Raw genomic sequence first — 23,899 nt, forward strand, 5'->3', positions numbered from 1 at the left:
ATACACCCGATACCATAGAGGGAAAACGTCTGTTCGTTGGTCAAGGCCTCTCGAACCCATAAGTCGTTTGACATTACTTCTCCCCTGGGCTTGGGAGCATGTAAGAGGTCCCGGACTAGGTGAACGACAGGCACGAACAGACGAACCCTCGGACGCAACACTGTAACACTTTGCGCATATCACTTTATCACTTCGATTTTCTGTTTTGCACTTATTTCACTGAAATCGAAACTTTTACTGATTTCTACCTGAAACACGCAATTCTACCCTTCATTAAAAGGTAGTAATTGCGAAATCAGTCGTATAATGCAAGCTCATTAATACCAGCAAAAAACAGAAAACAAATTTTAAGATAAAAAAATCAGTGGCTGGGAAAGAGACTAAACACTAGTTCATATAACTACGTTTTCAATCTCTCACCGCACATAGCCTGGGGACGAGAATAAAAAACTAAAACGTTTTATCCTTCCTCCCCGTACAGCGACTAGGGACGAGAGTAACTCGAGAACAACGTTACCCGCTTGAACAGAACGTTTTCTCTACTCTCTCTCCCTCCGTCTCTATCTCTCTCTCTCTTTCTCTCTTGATTTCGCACCTAAGAGAAGAGCCCAATTATATTTCGTCAGAAAAACATGTTATTTGACTAAAGGAAAAAACTGAAAGGTTTTTCAAATAAAAAGTTCCTTTAAAATAGAATTTAAAACATTTAAGCTAAGAAAGAATGAACAAAACGTTAGAATCGATTTACTCTTACTGCAAAGTGAAACCGTGATACACTCTCTCTCTATCGTAACGATAGAGCGCATGTTGAACGTCCTGAACGTCAACAACTGCGTAGCATAAATAAACTAAACGTTAGTTCATCTTTGAAAACAGTACAAAGACTATCAAAGAAATTCTTTCATAAAATATTACCTTTAAAAAGTTTTAAATCCTTAGCTCTTTAAAAGCTAATTACGATATAAAGGGCTCAACGTTGATTAACTTCGGTTTCCAAGTTAGGACCGCCTACTCTCAGGAAAGGTCTATATAAACAAAACATTAAAATTATTTTTTATATGTTTATAATAAATGGAAAGTTAATCGAAGAGGCCTAATAAAGGCGGAGAGATATAAAATATATAGAGGAAAATCTATAACGTGATATAATTACTAAAAGCCTAAACACACTTCCGTCTAAGGGAAGGGTCGGCCATTTAAAAGTGAAAGAAAGTCCATACTCTCCTTGTCACCATAATTAAATCTATCCAAAACGAGTTCAAGATTTAAGATGAAGATAAAACACCTGCATAGCGAAAGCTCAAAACTAGAATAAAGTACTTCACCAATTAGTTGTGAAAAAACTCCAGTTTAGCACAGCGAGTAAGTACGTCTTGTCGATAGCTCGACAGAGAGAAAATTGAGTTCTTTGTTTACATTGAGTACTGGGTATCTGGACGACAGATGGCGCTGTTGGGCACACCCGCAACCTGTGTAGCGATCGCTGGCGAGTTTTTACCGTAGAGTTGTCTGTCGGGCAACAGAGTTGCAGCTATTATAATCACCGGCTAAGTTAAATATTGAAAATTATCGAGAAACAAGAGCATGGTGTCCGGGTGAACAAGTTGACACACCATCATGAGTGGAGTACATCGACGATCGAAAAAATTAATAAAAAGTCGAAAATAATAATAATAAAAAAAAAAGCCAATATTCACTTACTTTAATTTTAAGTTTAAGAGCTACACTGCTGTACAGTATGCGTAAGGAACATTATCAATACGGTACCGTCAACTCTCCTTCCCTTCCTCCCCCTCTGCACATACCAGTGTTAGCTGCTATCGTCTGTCTCGAAGGTAAGAACTCATAATAAAACCACATTCTATTTCATATCACAGTAATCATTTATTATACTGTATCATTGTGTGTGCGCGTGTGTGGACAGTATGTCTAAACAGTATAGCAATTAAAAACATTTTTTTTTCATTATTATTATCATTGATTTTGGTGTTTTTAGAGGGCCGGAACGGATTGAATATTTGTCCGTTATTTTATATGGGAAAAATTGAATTGCGATATGAGCAAATTGAATTACAGTACACATTCAAGCTTGGTCCAAGAAGAATATTCGTATCTCAAGGTATTATTGTATAGCACCAAAAGAATAAAATCCACTTGGAAATTAATTTTAATCAAATTATATGCTAAGGTAATGATAATAATAAAAGCACAGATGTATGAGTAAATAAAAACAAAACAGATTATATAACAATTTCATAAAAAAATTACCTAGTAAAAAACAGTACAGAAATATGTTTTTTTCAATATTTATAAAAATCAAATAATCTTTCGGTAACAATTTTTAAATTTGAATAAATTCATTTAAACATCTATTGACAGCTTGATAAAATTCAAAACCCAATGTAAGGTTAAAATTCAAGCCAAAAAATAAAGTGATATAATATTTTTGGAAATTAAAATTATTTGTCTTCTTTGACTACTGAAAGATATTCCTTATAGTTCCAAACTTTATTTGTCATGTTGTAAATGGCACACACAACCTGAAGTATCTTATCCCAAGTGCAAAATCCATCACTATCATTATCTCTGACCCAGTTTTGCAATATATTAGCTTCAATTATCTGAAAGGATCTCTTCATTGAAGAAACGACACTTCTCACACTAGCGAGAGTAGCACTATCACCTGTTATGTCCTTTGCTAATTCTAGAATAGCACCCTTCATATCCACTTCGTTTTCAATGGCATGCCCTCGCTCTGTCACTACAACGTCTTCAGGAGCAATATGACTGTAGAAACCACTATCAGCAGCTAAGACTTTTTCACTGACATCACCTGTTGCACCTTGAGAAATAAAAATGATTGTCCCTTGTGGTGCTACAGACATGAGAAACTTCCTCTTCCTTATGTCTATAAGACTGTTCGAAAAATATGTATCTAAATTATCTAACTTTTCCTTAACACTGTGTGACGTACAGCCCCGTACTTCAACGTCCAGCTCAAAGCAGTCGACAGAGTACAAACAGTTCTCACAATCTTCAAAATATGGTGGAATAAGAAATCTCAGGTCATCTCTTGATGGCCAAAAAACCAATAGAGGTACAATTTTCCTAAACAGTAAATCAATTGTAAACCTAAAGGCCCGTGATATAGTGGTAAGGCTAATATTGAATAAAATTCCTAAAAATGGCATTGGTAAGTTCAACTTAATTTTGATAAGTGTTATCATAAGTTGTTGGAATTTACTGAGCTTACCTTGCTCTCTTTGAAAAGGACTGATGTATTCACTAAGCACTTTTAACATGTCAAATGATGAGAGCCCTGTGAGGTATTTAACTTTCATATCACAGTTCTTAAACATATTTAATTCCATGTCCCTAAATATATCTTTTTCCTTTATCAAGGACAACTCATTCTTGAGCTTGTAATATTCATCTTCAAGGCTCTTCAAATAGCTGTCCAACAATAACGTTTGTGTATCTTGATCCTTAAAATCTTGGCTGTTGATATCCTTTGTATTCTCACAGAAGTAACCGTCCTCAGCTGATTCTTCATCACTATCTCTTTCTTTACATGTTCCATATTCTTCTGCTTCATCATCTCTATTTGTTTCTTCTACCAGTGAGAGCAAGGTTGTGGCAATATCAATTTTGCTGACCTTTTCAACTGAACAAAAAAAAGGGCATGATAGAAGTATTAACTTATAAACTGTACTACAATAATTTTTAAAGTAACATACATAAAGAATCAGAATTTAACATACATTATGTATCAAAATAAGTATACTACATGCACTGGGGATTATCAAATTTGGCATCAAAGTAATGCCTTTCAAGAAAAAAATAACTTCAAAAACCTTTCTATTTCTCTGAAAGGATTTAGAAGTTTATATATTATTTCATATTTCATATTGCTGGAAACATCCGCACAATAGAGAACCTTCATATTTTCATTTTTAACCCAACCATTTTTAGCACCATGGGGTCCTGGGAAAAAGCGAACAAAAGGTTTCAGAGTGATAACACTGGACACCAGAATTATTTGTGGAGGGATACTTTTTAGAGCTGAGGCCATCCACAGAATTTTTCCTCATTTGAAATAGCAGAGGTTATTAACAGTATCTGGGCTTTGCCATACAAATGAGGGGTACAATAAACATCAATTCTATTCATCATTTTTTTGGGGGGGGGAGGGAATAACAATAAAAATCAACACACAGAAATAAGATTATGGGAAAGAAAACATTAGACTGTCTGACATCCTTAAAAAGACCCCACTAGCCTTTCATGGAATTAATTCCTCTATTTACAACACCTGTGGGTGGATGGATGGTGTGAAGAAAGCTCTGGGTGATAGGAGGATAGATGTGAGAGAGGCAAGAGAGCGTGCTAGAAATAGGAATGAATGGCGAGCGATTGTGACGCAGTTCCGGTAGGCCCTGCTGCTTCCTCCGGTGCCTTAGATGACCGTGGAGGTAGCAGCAGTAGGGGATTCAGCATTATGAAGCTTCATCTGAGGTGGATAATGTGGGAGGTTGGGCTGTGGCACCCTAGCAGTACCAGCTGAACTCGGCTGAGTCCCTGGTTAGGCTGGAGGAACGTAGAGAGTAGAAGTCCCCTTTTTTGTTTTGTTTCATTGGTGATGTCGGCTACCCCCCAAAATTGGGGGAAGTGCCTTTGGTATATGGATGGACAACACCTGTGAGAGCTGACTCCCAAGGGACGGTACAACTATGATAAGAGGGGCTCAAGTATGAGCTGAACCTGCTTGATAGGACTGAGAGCATTTCCACTTTAATCATAGTGGAAGGCAAACTGAACAGCATGCTGAGAGTCCTATTTGTATGAAACCAGCCCATTCCTGGGATGCGATGGCAAAATTTCTGCACGAAAATAGTTCCACGTTCCAATTTGGTAATACTCAAACTCGTCTACTCCAAACATTACTGGGTAGTTCACAGGTCCACCGCACCACCTGCAGCTGATTTTAAAAAATACTTTAATCCTAGTAATGGTATCCCTTCATATAAATTTAGACAGTGAAAAGGGAACAGTTTTGACAAGGTTGGAGACATTATTATTATTATTATTATTATTATCATTATTATTACAACCTACAGTTTTGACAAGGTTGGAGACATTATTATTATTATTATTATTATCATTATTATTACAACCTAAGCTACAACCCTACTTGGAAAAGCAGGTTACTATAAGCCCAAGGGCTCCAACAGGGAAAAATGCCCCAATGAGGAAAGGAAATAAGGAAATCAATAAATAAAAAGAGATGTAATGAACAATTAATATAACACATTTTAAGATGAGAAACAACATTAAAATAGATCTTTCATAAATGAATTAAGAAAAAGATACTTATGTCAACCTGTTCAAACTGAAAACCTCCACTGCAAGTTTGAACATTTGAAGTTGATAAAATACGAAGGGGGTTGAGGTAATAATACATAATATAGAAAGTACGAGAGGAATTTTGAGTCAAACTGAGGAAAAAGTTACTCCTCAGTTCAAGAGCTCTCTTCCTTGTCACAAGGCTTCAACATGGAAATGATATTACGAGCTGAAGCCGTATAACTACATCAAGGCATGTTGTTAAGAGGGCCCTAGCATAGTAAATACTTCATTACTCTCAGGAGTCAGACCAGGAAACTTTTTCAACATATTAACCATTGCTTTTTGGGCAAATATCTTCAGAAACACTAATACCCGGATAATAAACTTACATTTTGCAATCCCTACATTCTTTAAAAAGTTCTATCAGGAGTTCTAACCCCTCTCCTTGCTGGTTGCCTTTAACACTAACCTTCTCAAGATCCGAGGCAACATATATGCTAATATATATACAGTATATATACATATATACATATATATATATATATATATATATATATATATATATATATATATATATATATATATATATATATATATATATATATATATATATATACATATATAAAATCATGAATGTTTACGATGTAAGACTTCAAGTGGGAATATTCACTAAGATGCTTTTTGATAGCTTATGGAGGGTGCTTCTTGGCTCATACAAGTTCTACCAAGAGCCACAAAGACCAAATGAATGACAAATACCAAAACTAATCTTCTTGTCAAAGTGTGGCAAATACTTTATTTGACAGATGTATTATTATTTTTGGGCTCAAGCCATGGCGTCCTGATGGAAGGTTCCTTTTTGGTAGCTTCCTTGGGTAAATAACTACTAAGATATTCCCAGAGAATTTAACCACAGGTTATCACAGAATTCTAACTTCTGGAGCGAGTATCCTAAAGGTTTCCCTTTTAAGACATCGTATATCAACAGGGGACGCATGTATTAACGCGCCACATAGCTATCTACACGCCGAACAGATCTAACACTTCGGTGTGTAAGAGCGGAGAATAGCTGGGAGCCGTTCCACAGCTAATTTCGTCCGTGGCTACTTTTGGTACTCGAGACGTAAACAAACGGGCGCCATTGCTAAATGACGTCACGTCCGTCCTCATCCTTCGCATAGTAGCTCGCCTTACTAAGACGGATTTTCCCTGTGCTTACTTTATCGACTTGCATCTTCATCATGTCGCTACCTTCGGCCTCGCCTTCTTCTGGAAAGTTGAGTACAAGGTTCCAGTATTGTTTAGTTAAGCTCTGACCGTAAAGTAAATTTTACTTTTCGAGATATTTGATGTTTTGTGGCAGAGCTGTGCCTCAACCGGACCCGCCATTTTATGGCGTCGTTGTTGTTCTGCATGCCTTATTTAGTTAGCCTCAACAACGCTTCCGGCCTTATTAACTAATTGATACTATTAGTTTATTTAGTCTTCATAGCTAGGAACTTTTATATCGTGTTTTGACGCTTTTTTATCGGTCATCGATTGACCCCATACCAGTTGGCTACTATAGCCCCCCGGCCAGAGCGCCTATATCAGTGTTCATGCATGATATTTATCAGTGATCCTAGGCTTATTTATGAAGATAGTGGCATTATTTTACAATACTATTGACTGTGATGCAAGTGTTTTCGCCTTCAGGGACCATATAGGGGACAGGTTAGATAGTGTGTCTTTCTAACCTAACCTACATGTAGGACCCCTATATGCTTCCTTCATCCCCCTGCCTTAGGGCATTCCCTCTGTGTAGCCTTGCTCCCCCTACCACATAAGGGGATCAAGCTCATATCAGAGTATTTTATCGCCTCTCTGTCCTCCCTAAGGGAATGATCCCCCCTTAGGGTTGCGCCCGAGAGTGAGGAACGGCTAGTCCTTCCTCTATTGCTAGGGCTAGGTCTCCGACTTTTCCTGCAATAGCGATATGTCTTCCATCCTTCCTAGTTCAGGACGTACATCCCTGCTCTAGGTTAGGTTTTGGAGGGGTTAATTCTGTTCCTTGCTGAAACTATACCCATGCACCGTTTTCAGTCAAGCTGCCTTACCTTAGGCTAGGGAGTGTCCTCCCTTCCTCAGTGGCCGCTCTGGTACAGAACCCCCTCCATGGAAGACCCTTCTCTTCTCCCCTCCCCACCTATCTCTTGTATGGCCTAGCCTATACTTAGGTTAGTCTATACCCATCTGTCCCCTGTCCTACAACTCCTCCTTAGGGTGGAGTGATAGGGCTACCTTGAGCTTCTGTGTGCAGTCCGCTCTGGTACATATACCCTTCATAGTGTCCTATGGGGTTAGCCACTGGATGTGTTCTGTATGCAGGGGTCTCCCCCCCCCTGCTCTTGGGTATCCCCTAGCCCTCCATTGGGCTACCTTAGCTCCCGGTCCTCTGCGGCCCCTGCTTCTGGGTGATAGAGTCAGCCTCTATCATGGGTACACCCTCTCAGGGGGGATGTCTGGGGGTCCGTGGCCGGACCCCTACATCCCTCCCTCTGTCTCTTTCACTATCCGGGTGCTGGTCCCTTGCCGCCTCCACTGTCGGTGATACCCACCTCCTACCTTGGTGACTCATCCCTTATCCTCTCGGCCGCCAGTCCTCCGTGTGCCGGGGGACTGCCGCCTGCTGCCGGCTTCCAGCCGATGGCTCTCCCTCCTTCCTCATAGCTTGGTCGTCCGCCGGCCGGCCGGCCCCCGGAGTGCCGGCATCCACTGCCGGCAGTCCGGTTCTGCTATAACCATCCTTGTTCCTGTCACCAAGCCGGGAACCTCCGGCTGCCGGAGTCGCCGCTCCCTCTGCCGGCGTGCCGCCGCTGTGCCGGCGGCCGCCACCCTGGTATTACTCTTGACTTCTATATTGTCTGTCCTAATGCCAGAAACTCTGCTGGAGCAGCCTCCGGCGTCCCGGCGGTCTGCCGGAACCTTCCGGAGGCGTCAAGGCGACTTGCACTCCCTTCTACTAGCTATCATCTGATATTGATAGCCCTACACTGCAACCAGATGGCTTGTTTACGTAAATGGATCAGTATCTTATTACTGTTCTATTGGTAATCATGCTGTCTTCTTGCATATCATAGATTTCCAGCATGCTGCGTGTATCTTAGCGCGGCTGGTTGCCGGAAGCCGTTACCCTATGGGATCTTTTAGTCCCCTAATTTGGAACAGAGTGGCCTCAGTCCCAACCTTATATCCTTGACAATTCCCATAGAATTCTATCTGCCCTATGGACTTCTACTTGAATTCTATCCTGTGCCTTCGGTCACCTCGGATTGTCCAAGGATGAAGGTTACGGTAACCAGCCGGGCGGGATGCACGAAGTATGTTCCTATCCTATCTCAACCCTTCCTCTGTGCATCACACCCTTTATCAAGTTAAAATTAATGATTAATATTAACTTAGTTGAAGAGTCATTCTTATGACTCCCCCCATACTCATTTTCTCTTTCTTTTACAGGAGGAGCAGATGAAGTGTGATTACGACTTCTGCGCTGTGAAACGCCCGCACTTCTACGGGCATACGGCGTGTAGGACTCACGCCCCTTGTGCCAACAAGAAAGGGGACTTGAAGTTCTGGGACCCGCAGAGCTGTATGGTCTGCCAGGATCGCCTAGTCGATGCCTTCCATAATCCTCCCTCAGCGGAGGTCAGGGACACTTCTCGGGATAAGCTACGCAAGTGGGTGCGTGGCTTCCAGAAGAATGCTACTGGACCATACCTGGCCACTGAAGAATTGAAGTCCCTTCTGTTCCCAAAGGCCTCCCCCGATTCTGTGGTGCCCAAAGAACTAATCCCCACTGTCCAAATTACGGTGGAACCAGACGTAGTCATGGCCCAGTCATTGCACGAGTGCCACCTGGATTCCGAGAACGACGAACATATGTCGGATATTTCGGAGGGCACGGAGAAGACCCTTATGGCCCAAGGTGCGGAAGATGAAGAGGACCAGGTGGAATACACCGAGTCGGAGAAAGAGGTCGCTCCTCCTTCCATCACCGCCCCTACTCCTATACCGACGGAAGTGTCTCTCCCGTCTACCTCCGCTACCCCGGAACCCATTCCATCCGCCCAAGAGATGTTCCGGATGATCAAAGCCATTATGGACGACAGGCTGAAAGAAACTCAAGAGTTCATCAGGTCCATGAAGGGGTCCAAAGAACTGAAGATCTCGGTTAAGGATCTCCCTGCATGCTCACATGCCAACCCCTGGAGGTATGCCGAGCATATGGTTATCGCGACCGGCAGGATCTTTGTCAGCGATAAGATCGGCACGGTCCCCCTGGAAGATGTGGAGTTCTTCCCAAACTTTGAGGCTTACCCGGACTGTTACGTCCGGCTTCGTTCTGAACCTGCCTCTAAAGAAGAGACCGAACCCAAGGAGGAGATAGTGTTCGATCTCTCGAAGGCCCAGGCTAAGCTAGCCACTGCATTTAAAAGTAGGGGTTTTACCTACTCTAAGCTTCCGGCCCTGAGCAAGAAGCACCCTACTTACGTCGCACCCGACGATGCAGTCCTTCCCTTCATGGAAAAGGCCTTCGCTGCGTGCCTCAAGGCTGTGGAAGAAGGAAAACCCTGCCCTGCACTGGAGGAGTGCAGACCCTTCTCCATAGTAACTCCCCCCGACGCTCGACACTGGAAGGATATCCAGCATACTTTCGTGGTGGGAAAGCTAGATCCTGACGTAGCCGGACGTCAGTTTAACGAAGACCTCCCGAAACTCAACGACCACCTCCTTCGTCGGGAACAAGATACGAAGGAGAGGCTTGCAGCATCCATGTCCCACCAGGTCCAACTTGACATCATGGCTTGTGACACCAGAGTCCCAGACCACTACATGGTACTCGCCAAATCCCACATGGCAACCCTGGTGAAGGATTTGTATCACTTCATGAAGGCTCGGAGAGCCTGTCGAGAATTCGTGTTCTCAGGTGCCACTGTGAAACACGAACCCCGGAGGCTGATTTCCTCCAACATCTGGGGTAAGCACCTCTTTCCCTTTAACCTCGTGAAAGAGATCACCGACAAGGCCGCCACGGAGAACAGGAACCTTCTCCACAAGTGGGGCATGTCAAAGAAGAGGAAATCCTCCCAGGACGACGGACCTCAACCTAAGAGGAAATTCCCCAAGCAGAAACCCCAGCAACGTCAACAGAGACGGCAGTTTCCGGGACCCGCTACTCCCCAAGTGGCAGCTCAATCACAGCAGACCTTTCAGCTGGTCACCCAACCGGTCTTGTCACAGTCACCGGTTTTCACCCCTGCTTTCGAGCAACAGACGACTACCTTTCGTCCCAAAGGTAGAGGCTCAAGCAGAGGTGCAGGCAGAGACGCGTCTCGCCGTCCCTCCAGAGGCAGAGGAGGAAAGGGAGCTAGCGGCCGAGGCAGTAAGCCCTCGGGACACCAGAAGCAATGAAGTGCTTCCGGTGGGAGGAAGACTCCGCCAATTCCAGGATCGTTGGACCTTCGATCCCTGGGCACACAGCATCGTCAAGAAGGGTCTAGGCTGGAGTTGGACTCAACCACCCCCAACCTTCCAGCAATTCTTCCAACAATCAACCCCCCTTCTGGAAGAATATGTCCTAGATCTCTTGAACAAGAAGGTGATAAGGAAGGTAAAGTCCACCAGGTTCCAAGGGAGACTGTTTTGTGTCCCCAAGAAAGACTCCGACAAACTCAGAGTCATTCTGGACTTATCCCCCCTCAACAAGTTCATAGCGAACGACAAGTTCAAGATGCTGACTCTTCAACAGATAAGGACCCTTCTGCCTCGAGGTTCTTACACGGTCTCCATAGACCTGGCGGATGCCTACTGGCACGTTCCAATGAACCATCACGCTTCCTCCTACCTAGGATTTCGACTCCAAAGGAAAAGCTACGCCTTCAGGGCCATGCCCTTCGGCCTCAATGTGGCCCCTCGGATCTTCACAAAGCTGGCGGACGCCATAGTACAACAGCTCCGCCTCCGAGACGTCCAGGTGATGGCCTACCTCGACGATTGGCTAGTCTGGGCTCCATCGCCCGAGGATTGTTTAAAATCCTGCAGCAAAGTCACCCAGTACCTAGAACACCTGGGATTCAAGATAAACGTGAAGAAATCTCGCCTCTCTCCAGCTCAGAAGTTCCAATGGCTAGGAATCCAATGGAACCTTCAGTCACACCGCCTTTCCATCCCCCAGAAGAAAAGGAAGGAAATAGCAGGGTCTGTCAAGCGACTACTGAAATCCAAGCGGATCTCAAGACGCCAGCAGGAACGAGTTCTAGGCTCTCTACAGTTCGCCTCAGTAACAAACCCGGTGCTTCGTGCACAGCTAAAGGATGCCGCGGGAGTCTGGAGACGTTCTGCATCCATCGCTCGAAGAGACCTCAAGAGACGGCTCCCAAACAGACTTCGACTTCTCCTCAAGCCGTGGTCGGAAGCAAAGGCCCTGAAAAGGTCCATTCCTCTTCAACACCCACCTCCATCACTCAACATCCACACGGACGCTTCGCTGGAGGGTTGGGGAGGTCACTCCCACCAAAAACAGGCTCAAGGCACATGGTCTCCCCTGTTCAAGACGTTTCACATCAACATCTTGGAGGCCATGGCGGTCCTTCTAACTCTGAAGAAACTCTCCCCGCCTCCCTCGATCCATATTCGTCTAACCCTAGACAACTCGGTGGTAGTTCGATGTCTCAATCGCCAAGGCTCAAGATCGCCCCAGATAAATCAGGTGCTTCTGACAATCTTCCGTCTGGCAGAGAGGAAGAAATGGCACCTGTCTGCAGTTCACCTACAAGGATTCCGCAACGTGACAGCGGACGCTCTATCTCGGACAAGCCCGATAGAGTCGGAATGGTCTCTAGACGCAAGATCATTCTCCTTCATCTCTCACCAAGTCCCAGAACTTCAGATCGATCTCTTCGCAACGAGCGACAACAATCAACTTCCTCGGTATGTGGCCCCGTACGAGGACCCCAAGGCAGAAGCAGTGGATGCCATGTCACTGGACTGGAACAGATGGTCCAAGATCTACCTGTTCCCTCCCACCAACCTTCTGCTGAAAGTCCTCTCCAAGCTGAGAACCTTCAAAGGGACAGCGGCCCTAGTGGCTCCCAAGTGGCCCCGGAGCAACTGGTACCCCCTGGTCCTGGAGCTGCAGCCCAAGCTGATCCCTCTCCCGGGCCCAGTTCTCTCCCAACAAGTACAGAAGTCGACTGTCTTCGCTTCATCATCGAAAATCAAGGACCTTCATCTCATGATTTTCTCTCCCTAGCCGCAAAGAAGAGGTTTGAGATCTCGAAGAAAAGTCTAGACTTCCTCGAGGAATACAAGACCGAATCCACAAGACGGCAATACGAATCATCTTGGAGAAAATGGGTCTCCTTCGTCAAGGCAAAAAATCCTAAAGAAATCACCATTGATTTCTGCATGTCCTTCTTCATTCACCTTCATGGACAGGGATTAGCAGCCAATACGATCTCGACTTGCAAATCGGCCTTGACTAGACCACTGTTGTATGCCTTCCAAATTGATCTGTCCAGCGACATCTTCAATAAACTGCCGAAAGCATGCGCTCGTCTACGCCCAGCACCCCCACCGAAACCGATCTCCTGGTCATTGGACAAGGTGCTCCATTTCGCCTCCAACTTGGATAATGATTCATGCCCTCTAAAGGATCTGACTCAGAAAGTTATATTTCTCTTTGCTCTTGCTTCAGGAGCCCGAGTCAGCGAAATAGTGGCATTGTCAAGAGAAGAGGGTCACATCCTGTTTACTGATTCAGGAGACATTACCCTCTCACCGGATCCGACGTTTCTCGCCAAAAACGAATTACCCACCAAAAGATGGGGCCCCTGGAGAATATGCCCCCTGAAGGAAGATGCCTCTCTATGCCCAGTAGAGAGCCTCAAGGTCTATCTTCGCAGAACTTCGAACTTTGGTGGAGGCCAACTCTTCAAAGGAGAAACATCGGGCAGCGACCTGTCACTAAAACAACTAAGAGCGAAAATCACCTACTTCATTCGCAGAGCGGATCCTGACAGTACACCCGCCGGTCACGATCCTAGAAAAGTTGCATCGTCTCTGAATTTCTTTCAGAGTATGGACTTCGAAAGCCTTAAAAGCTTCACAGGCTGGAAGTCCTCGCGTGTTTTCTTCAAACATTATGCGAAACAAGTGCACGAAGTCAAACATTTTGTGGTAGCCGCAGGTAGTGTTATGAAACCTGCACCTAACTCTGCATAGAACAGCGAGTTATTTGGGACTAACTCTTCGGGTGCCTATGTTGACCCTCGAGCGATACGTAGTGATGTCGAAAACACTTAGTGCTTTCTTATAACTGTTCTTATCCTAGGTGAAATGTCATAGTCGTCACACAAGTGCCGCATGCCTAGAGCATGATGTGTTTTAATTAAAGACTGACGTTCCTCGAGAACGAGTGCCTACTAATAAATTTGAAATTCCCTTTCAGATTCAAGAGCAAGTCTTTATTACTATGTACATTATAATTTACTGTAAATTAAATTTACTTATTACTGAAATTCATTTATTTTTCTGCAATTGTGAAATAAAATTCTTATTTTATTACTTGGGCGTCTCAATCCGCTCCTACTTATACTATGAAATACATGCCTGTCATAGTTTTATTATCCCTTCCCTATGGTTCATTGAGATACTAAGGTCCTAACCCTTATTATATATTCACCTTCGCAATGTAATATTCCAATACGAATACTTACTCTTCATACCCTAAAGACGAAACTCTCCTTCTCGACACACAGTGTCCAACCACCACTTGTCTGCCTTCGAGAATGTTCCGATACGAATGCCAACCATTCAGTCTCGTCTCCAAGTTCTTCAGGTTCTTCTAGCAAGGTGAATAGCCCTTCGATAACCACTTTGATCTCGGCATGGCCCGTGGGAACTTCACTGCCAAGGGGGGCAGGAAGATTCTTCCCTACGGTTCTTTTATTAAGATTACTATGCTACATTGTTCAAAGCCCATGGCACTTACCTAATAGGGGAAAATCTACCACGATACATTGATTCTCTGGTATTCTTCCATCAGGACGCCATGGCTTGAGCCCAAAAAACGGATTTTGAGCGAAGCGAAAAATCTATTTTTGGGTGAGATAGCCATGGCGTCCTGATGGACCCTCCCTGCTACTTCGTCCAGTTTTTAGGTCCCACCCTGCTCTGCTGTATCATGGTGATCGGCAAGCAACTGGCTTCAGGATGAGGACGGACGTGACGTCATTTAGCAATGGCGCCCGTTTGTTTACGTCTCGAGTACCAAAAGTAGCCACGGACGAAATTAGCTGTGGAACGGCTCCCAGCTATTCTCCGCTCTTACACACCGAAGTGTTAAATCTGTTCGGCGTGTAGATAGCTATGTGGCGCGTTAATACATGCGTCCCCTGTTGATATACGATGTCTTAAAAGGGAAACCTTTAGGATACTCGCTCCAGAAGTTAGAATTCTGTGATAACCTGTGGTTAAATTCTCTGGGAATATCTTAGTAGTTATTTACCCAAGGAAGCTACCAAAAAGGAACCTTCCATCAGGACGCCATGGCTATCTCACCCAAAAATAGATTTTTCGCTTCGCTCAAAATCCGTTTATCATTACTTCCTAAACTACAACCCAAGTTGGAAAAGCAGGTTGCTATTAGGCCAAGGTCTCCAACAGGGAAAAAATCCCAGTGAGGAAAGGAAATAAAGTAAACAGATAGAATAGTATGCCTGAGTGTACCCTCAAGCAAGAGAACTCAACTGAGGTATGATTGCATTAGCTTTTGCAGGAATTACTAATGTGATTTACAAAATTGTAATTGCACAATGTTATGAACAAAGTGTCTTGAAGGATACTATACAGAATGACCTCTTCACCTACTTTCTAAATAATTCATGTTTATTCATTCTACACATTTAGGTTAATCACAAAACAAATAAAAAAATATATTTTCATTACTGTAGAACAAGAGAAAATTATGAACATAAGGCCAAGCTATATAAGTAACTAGTCAGATAAATAAAATGCCTACTCTCTTTTTCCATCTGTATACAAAGCTGATCATGCCAAGTAATGTTTCTTATCAAAACCTTGGATTGCTGATTTTTCCCACCTACTGTATTTGCAACATTATACAGTATGATGATATGAGATTACAGAATTTTTCTTTCTCGTGTGTTTATGACCACTATTGGGGGAGATATATTTCTTTTATTGTGCAATTTCAACAAGTTACTAAATATCATACATTAGTTATCCTACTCTTGCTTTTTATTCATACTTTAGTTTTCTCCCTGACTCTATTTTCTAGCAATCACAGGTGAATTTTTCAAAATGCTTTGTAAAATTTTTCTTTATAAGATTTCATGTTTTTTTTTTTCCATTATTTTATACTGTATAATGATACAGTATCCACATCATCAATAATGATGATACTGTACAGTATAATGAGAAAAATTAAATGCATTGTGTTGTAAAATTTATTTGAATGAATTGACTAAGTAAACAGCAACTTACAAGTGTCAAACAAAGTTAATTAAAAAGTCAACATTGTATAAATACCTAAATATGTATGTATATATCAATAAAAAATGTTGTATTCATATATTACTACTATCATTCATTTAACACACACTTGCTTTACCAGATCAAAGAAATCTGTCAAAAGTCCATATTTTGTTTGTCATATTTAAGAGAGCACATGAAATATGAACTATTTTGTCTAGAGTTGTATAACACCCACTGTCAATACTGTCCATCCATTTCAAGGGAATTTCACCATCCAGAATTTGAAATTTCTGCTTCAAAGAATGAACTACCCACTTGATGCGTACCAACCCACGCGAACCATCCTCAATTTCACTCGCACCCTTGGATTTCACATTACTCGACATCTTAACCGACGCTCCTCTGACGTCTATTTCATCCTCTATATTCAGTTCTCTTTCTGTGATGAGTGCATCCCCCACTGCAATATTGACAAGAAATCCACTTTCAATAATAAGAGTTCTGTACTTGACATCCTTGTCTCTTCCTTTAGAAATGAATATAATTGACCCTTGAGGCGCCATTGCTGTAAAATATCGCCTGATACACAGGGCCCTATCGGAACCACATCTGTTCAAGCTATCACTGTCGTCGTTCTGAAATGCAGCATCATCGGTTGTTCCTATCACAGAGATTTCAAAGCAATCAACAACATATAAACAATTTTCACAGTCGATAAATTCTTCAGGGATAACTTTCTTCATCTCACTGGTGTTTGGCCAAGTAATCATACGTGGAACTACTTTGCTGAACAACAATTCAACTGTGCAAATAAAGAGTTTTTCCACTGCAGCTGCTTCGACATCAAATAAAATAGCGAGAAAAGGAATCGTCAAACCAAGTCTCATCTTCATTAAAGTCATGAGAAGTTGCTGGAAACCAGTCATCTTAAACATTTCACTCTGATAACATTCTACAGTGTCATTGAGAACTTTCAGCATTCTATAGGATTCTAAGCCAGTTAAATACCTTACTTTATCATCTGCATCCACAAGTTTCTCAATTGTTATATTCTTGAAAACATATTTACCCCGAAAATATGACATTTCACTTCTCAAATTACTACACTCCTGTTCCAGACTCTTAATATAATCATGCGGCAACAAAGTCTGGGTGCCTTTCTCATTTTTCAGCAACCTGATTTTCTTGGAATAGTTTGTAAGTATTTTTTCTATTTCCACTGATGACAAGATACCTCTCTCAGAATCAAGTTGTCTTCTTGGATCCACAAACTGTCCACCGACATATAAAACAGCTGGTTTGAGATCTAGGTCTTCGGTGTCGTTATCACTGTCCCCGATAAATTCACTGCACGTCTTCCCTCCTGCTTTAATGCCGCAATTAATCAATTCCTCCTTTACAATTGACAGCATACTGGTCGCAGTATTGATTTTCTTTGTTGTTTCAGCTAGGTAAAGAAAGATCATCATTACAATTGCAACGAAATAACAGAAATATTATGCTATAAAATTAAATTAATCATTTTTGTCACTTAATGACATCAACTTGGTCGAAAGCAAAAACCACTTACACTCACATGTCAGAGGAGCAATTTCATAGAAATGAAATCAAGAAAGTGTGATATCCCTTCACGAAAACCTTTTTCGAAAATGAATGGGAGTAATGGTATAAAATATGCTGCTGTTAGGACTTATAAACTACCCTATACCACTATACAAAAATCTCTGTACTGTAATCATCATCATCATCTCCTCCTCCACCTATTGGTGCAAAAGGGCCTCGGTTATATTTCGCCAGTCGTCTCTATCTTGAGCTTTTAAATCAATACTTCTCCATTCATCATCTCCTCCTTCACACTTCATAGTCCTCAGCCACGTAGGCATGGTCTTCTTACTCTTCTAGTGCCTTGTACAGCCAAGCTAAATTTTTGGTACTAATCTCTCTAGGGGAGTGGGAAGAGCATGCCCAAATCATCTCAATCAATCCCTCATCATGACCTCATCCACACATGGCACTTGAGTAATCTATCTTATAGTTTCATTTCTAATCCTGTCCTTCCATTTAACTCCCAATACAAAAATAAATTATATACATAAAAATGTAAACATTACAGTATTTACTTGTGTCTGAAAAGGCTGTTTGGCTGATCAACTTAGGTATTTGAAAGTCATGAAGCTCGAACAATTCAGTTTTTGACCAAAAACGAAAAATTTTTCGGTACTCGACCAGAGAGAGTAAAAGCCCACCAAGCTGAACACCATCAGTTACGCATTGGTCGTTGTTTTGGATGAACGTAAACAAATGTCTGCCTCATTTTCGGGTTACACTGTGCTATATGTATCTTTTTTTATGCATACTTTTCTATTATGATTCATTAGCACTTAAATATGGGTCCAAAGAAGAATAACAGAGAAAGTTGTCAAGTAAAAAGGAAAACAGTGCGAACAACTATTGAACCAAACAAAGAAATCATCGTAAGGCACGAAAATGGAATATCTGCTTTGAATTTTGCTCTCGAATACTCTATGACTAAGTCAACAATACTGACTATTTTAAAGAATACTGTAAATAAATAATAAAGGAAGCTAATGTTGCTAAAGGAGTGACTACTGTGATGAAGGAAAGGCCTCAAACACTTGAGAATGTGGAGAAGTTATTAGTTATTTTTATAAATGAGAAACAGTTACAAGGTGATAGCATTAGCAAGGCATTTATTTGTGAAAAGGCTCTAGAAATCTATGAAGATTTCGTGAAGAAAACCCCTGCTAAAAATACAAGTGATTTTGTATTCAAGGTTAGTAGGATGTAGTTTGAAAAGTTTAAGAACAAAAATGGAATACACAGTATAATAACGCATGGTGAGACAGCATGTTCAGATAAGGAAGCAGTCAACAAATTTATTGCCGAGTTTGGTAAACTTATATCTGTAGAAGGTTATACGCCCCAAAAGGTGTTCAACGCCGACAAAACTGGGTTGTTTTGGAAGAAAAAGCTGAAGAGAACCTGTATTACAAAACGAGAAAAAGCATTACTAGGGCACAAGCTAATGAAAGATAGGCTTACTCTTCTGCTATGCAACAATGCAAGAGGAGATTTTAAGGTTAAGTCATAAAGAATACATTGCCTGTTATGTGGCATGCTAATTCAAAGGCCTGGGTGACCTGGCAATTTTTTTTTACTGATTGGGTGTATGAAGTTTTTGCACAGTGTGTGAAAAGGGATTTTGACGAAGGAAAAATCTATTTCTGTGACGCCCGGTGAAAAGGTCCTTCTTTACACTTTTCTAATATAAATCTTCCAAATATACTAGAGAAAGATAAAAGCATGGAATGCAGAGGTTACTACCCTCGCGCGATCACCTTGTGGGTGTCGTGTATACAACAAGGGCGTGTGAAAACCACTATTCACAGGCTGTCTTCCATTTAGATAATCCCTTCATTAATGGGGAGGGCCGTGACAGGCCCTAGAGAACACAGTTGGACTACCCCACCGACACCTACCACGCGCGCCCTTCAGGACATCCTTCTGCAAGAACATATGGCTTGGCAAGGAAAAAAGGGGGTGGGTCCGTACCAAACAACCGGGAAGGGTTTCACCGGGCGTCACAGGCCTCTTCCCAGAAATAGATTTTTTCTTCGTCAAAATCCCTTTTCTGGGGCGGCCTGTGACGGCCGGTGAAAATGTACCAGAGAATGCCTTCCAAGCCCAATACAATAATAACATAATAAGGAGAAAACAAACACCATGTAAGCCAATAATATAATACTGTAAGTAAACATAAAATTACGAACTAGCCAAAGATCGATAGAGGTGGTGACGGCCCCACGGGGAAGTAAGGTCCGTACCTGAGAGATAGTCAACATCCGGAACCTGTCGCAGAGGATGTAAGAATTTAGCTTTGACAAGTCCAGGACCACTCTCAATACCGACGAGCCTTTCTTCGGAACTGTGAAACGGCGGTCTTGGAACTTCAGCGATCGAACCCGTTTGATTGCTTTTTTCTTTAGTAACTCTGTGGTGTACTCTCTCAGTATGGTAGTGGGTTTCTGGAAGAAGGCCACTGGTGGAGGAGGAGAACCTTGTGACCATTTCCACCCCAAACCTTTGGACACTATGCTGTGAGTCCACGGACTGAAGGTCCAATGGTCTCGAAAGTGGTAAAGTCTCCCCCCTACCGGGACTATATCATTGCGAGGGAGTGAGTCTAGGTCCTTTCCCTCCTCGAGAACCCCTTGTCCTAGGTCCGCCTCGTTGACGGAACTGTCCTCTACCCCTGTAGCTACCTCTATGGTGTCCACGAAAGGGACATGAGGGTTCGTAGCTAGGGTTGTATGCGGGTGAGGGCATCCAAACGGGGTTGGGTTGGGTACCTGGGGGAGCAGTGAGGTAGACCACCTGTTGAGGGTGCTTCGGTTGTAGAGTCGACGAAGCAGCGGGAGACTGTGATGACGAGTGGGTAACAGACGATTGATGGTAGTGACCTCGGCTCGTCTTGTAAGGGGCAAACCTCTGTTTCTTCCTGAAGAAGGTTTGCTTTTGAGCTTCAACCTTCCTTTTGGCAGCGAGGCCCCACCTCACTTGCAAATTTTGGTTTGCTCTCGCAGCGTCTTGTAGTACCTTGTTCACCTCCTCCTGAGGAAAAAGGTTCTTACCCCAGCAGGGGGAAGCTATCAGTCTGTTCGGTTCATGCCTGATCGAGGCCTCAGATAGAACGTGTTTCCTGCAACTAACCCGAGCCGAACAAAACTCGTGTAGGTCGATTTGGAAGGACAGAGACAGGTTCTTTGTGAATACCCGGAACAAGGTCTCAGTCGGATAAAGCGAGGCTAGAGACTCCACGGAGGTAATGGAGTGGAGAGACCTAGCTAACCTATTCCGTGCCTCAAACTCAGTCTTGAGAAGATTTTCTGGTAATTTGGGAAGCTTCTCGGAAAACAGATTAGAGGCGCAGTCTGGGTCTAACTTCCCTACTGTGAAAGTAGAGGAAGCATCGTCCCAGATAGTAGAGGTACTCGGGATGAGCATGGAGGTGGGGTCCGTCTCTTTAAGAGCCGGCATGGCAGATCCTTCTTTGACAGCCTGAAAAGTAAGACCTGCCACTTTATCCGTAATAGGTAAGGTAATAACTGGAGAAGCTGTAAATATGGTGTAGGCTCCTTTGTGTGGGGTGAGCTTGGAATTAGTGCACCCCCAGTCCGACAACGTCCTGGCCCAGAGAGCTTGGGCCTGCTCTTTAGGAAATATTACCGTTTCCTTCGGTACCTTGTCTAACCTAACCAAGGCATGTTCTTTCAATCGGATGAAGCCGTTGAATGGGAATTCTAGTCCCGGAGGGTAAAATTCTAGGTCCTCTAGAGGGCGGGTGCCTATGCCCTCCAGATTTATGGCACCATCTATATATGGAGCATGTAAGGCAAACCTCCATAGGTTGTTTTTATCGAAGGGGGGTAACTTCGATGCGTCTGGGGCTGAAGGAGGAGGCATCTGAGTTCCGGAACGGATCAGATTCGCCACCATATCTTTGAGCTCCATCATAGCTCCTTGGTTTGTCCTAGAATGTTGTTGTAGATGCTGTTGCATCTGCTCTTTCACAATATCCCTGACCATGGTAGCGGATAAGGCGGGCTCCCGAGCCCGATCCGCTGACGAAGCCCTGGACTTAGCGGACTTCGTCTTTTTAGTAGTCACGGTTTTAGGTACAGTAATATGAACATCAGGATCCTTTGAGGGTCCCGGGACCGGTGACACTGATAATGGTAAAGCTGAAGGCTTAAAGGTACGTAGTGGCTTCACCTTGGGTCATACAGGAACGGAGGGACCTCGAGGAGAAGCCGTAGGTTTATCAAAGCCGTGAAAGGAAGCAGTAGAGGAAGGAGTGCGGGGTGAAAGGGGGTCCACCAACTCATCACCACCTACCAGCTCATCCATGGGTTCGTCGTCCAGATCTAGAAAAGACGCGTCCTCCGTCAATAAAACCTCTTCCTCCGTTAGAATGGTTGCTCTAACCACCTCAATTAACGGGGCCGCTGTCTCCGGTGGAACTGCTGCAGTAGTAGAGCCTGGGAATAGGCGAGAAGCCATGTCTCCATCAAGGAGATAGGGTGCGCCAGACGGCGCATTCCTCCCAAAACCTGACACCCAAGGACGGAGAGTAGCTCTTGCCTCCCGGAGAGATTCATCATCAGCCTGAAAGAGGAGAGGGGATTAATGATGAAACAAAAACCGATTTAAGTTAATAAAGACCAATTAATTCCTCGCAAAGGATATTAACAGGAACAAACTAGAACCAACTTACCTCCTCGCTCAGGAGTAGGGATGACAGGTCATAGCAGAGCATGCATGACTCCGGGAACCATATCATGTAGGGGGCTTGTCCCGGTTCCCGAGAGAAGGATATGGCGCAATGGGCATGGGACCGGCATAGATCATGGCCCATGGGATCAGTAAAGGCAGTGGAGCAGCCCTTGGCAGCGCAGCGGACTTTCTGTAAAAGAAAGAAGACATAAGTCTGGATGTTCCTTGAGACTCTGGTCAGTGACATATGAATCCACAGAAAACAATTAATTTTAATTATGTGTGAGTAAAATATTAGCTAACAAATTAATATATTAAGAAAATATATTAATAACCAGTAACCACGTAACATGAAACTATAAACTTCATCGGTATCAAATTGTTAACTCCAGTTCTGATCGTCTGATTGATCTCTGTTTGTACCGGAGATCCGGTGACAAAGGTCCGTCATCGTGAAATCGTGAGTGACCCTCAGCGGTACGATAACATTAACCTCAATGCTGAATGTCTGTGTTATCTCCAGTGAAGCCGGAGATTCGATGAAAAAAGGACCGTAATAATGTAATTGTGATCAATCATGACAAAGGTTCGTGTGCAAAAGGCCGCAGCCGGAGTCTGAGTGCCGGATTTCACCGTTGCACTCCAAATATCTGACTAGTTCTCACCCAATGAGTATCCATTATAGCGGAGTATAACTCAAGGCGGAGCTAAGGGTGTCGGCATAAAGCGATCCCACCTAATGACTCATACACTAACGTAACCTATTAATAGTGCTAGCTATATTAACAGTAACCACATCAATAAAAGGTGAATATCATTAAACGTAATATCATCAACTCGGAGAATAAGAGGAGGCAGGAATAACTCGTGATCGTATAAAACGGAAAACGGGAAATCCACCTCCCTTACTCGAGCTTAATAAAGAAAACGAGAGAAGGGGTAACTCGTAACTGTAGAAACAGAAAACGAGCACTCTATGCTCACGCTCTCAAGGTTACATAATAAAGAACCAACATCACACAATAATATGATAAGAAAAATAATAAATTTGATTGCTTTTTTCTTAGTAATTGTAATAACCAAGAACGAAGAATAACGACAACGTAACAAATAAACATAAAGATATAGTCTAAAACGAGCACCTTCCTGAGGCGTGTACATAACTATAACAAAGACTAAATCGCTATTCTTCGTAGATCCAAATTGGACTTGCTAGCAAATAAATACCATAGTAAAAACCAATAATAAATAATGATAATAAAATTGGTCATAAAACGTAAGTGATATAACCTAGATGACAGAGTACGTACCACATGGGCAATATTAACTTGAAAAACTACCGAAGCGAACAAAACCCAAAATGGCTGCCGATACCGAGGCAGGCCAACCGCTTCCAAAACTAAAATCCACAAAACTGGAAAAAGAACAAATGCCCGGTACTGAAATAAACTGTCAAAACAAACTATGGTACTTAACATTGGTAAAGGTGAAGTAGCAACGTCAGTCATGATGAATTAACGACAATCATTTGTGAAAAACACCGAACAAAGCACTTATCGACTTAGCGGGCAAGTCCAAAACAGAAGGATGTCCTGGAGGGCGCGCGTGGTAGGTGTCGGTGGGGTAGTCCAACTGTGTTCTCTAGGGCCTGTCACGGCCCTCCCCATTGATGAAGGGATTATCTAAATGGAAGACAGCCTGTGAATAGTGGTTTTCACACGCC

At 43.0% G+C, this 23,899-nt stretch overlaps 2 protein-coding genes across 3 annotated transcripts in view; both read right to left on the reverse strand.

The window, feature by feature from the left end:
• Positions 1 to 1,872: 1,872 nt before the first annotated feature.
• LOC137638710 (uncharacterized) overlaps positions 1,873 to 23,899 on the reverse strand; it is a 44,185-nt gene continuing 22,158 nt past the window's right edge. The window contains exon 3 of one of the 2 annotated variants that reach the window (XM_068371030.1): positions 1,873 to 3,664. In XM_068371030.1, the coding sequence (XP_068227131.1) occupies positions 2,460 to 3,664 (1,205 nt within the window). In that variant the 3' untranslated portion in view covers positions 1,873 to 2,459. Of the gene's footprint in view, positions 3,665 to 15,836; positions 17,330 to 23,899 lie in introns of those variants that run through there. The other variant, XM_068371029.1, reaches the window with a different exon arrangement.
• Positions 19,809 to 23,379, reverse strand: LOC137637971 (uncharacterized). Its single transcript, XM_068370075.1, has 2 exons — positions 22,178 to 23,379; positions 19,809 to 22,068 (listed from the first exon to the last, which is right to left on the reverse strand). Exon 2 carries the CDS (start codon positions 21,487 to 21,489, stop codon positions 20,068 to 20,070), a length of 1,422 nt encoding a protein of 473 aa, XP_068226176.1. The 5' UTR covers positions 21,490 to 22,068; positions 22,178 to 23,379; the 3' UTR covers positions 19,809 to 20,067.

The sequence above is a fragment of the Palaemon carinicauda genome, chromosome 3 (assembly GCF_036898095.1).
Source record: "Palaemon carinicauda isolate YSFRI2023 chromosome 3, ASM3689809v2, whole genome shotgun sequence".
NCBI classification, from domain to species: domain Eukaryota; kingdom Metazoa; phylum Arthropoda; class Malacostraca; order Decapoda; family Palaemonidae; genus Palaemon; species Palaemon carinicauda.

Excerpts from the sequence above, each read along its gene's own strand:
- LOC137637971 (XM_068370075.1), bottom strand. The coding sequence starts at position 21,489 with ATGGTCAGGGATATTGTGAAAGAGCAGATGCAACAGCATCTACAACAA.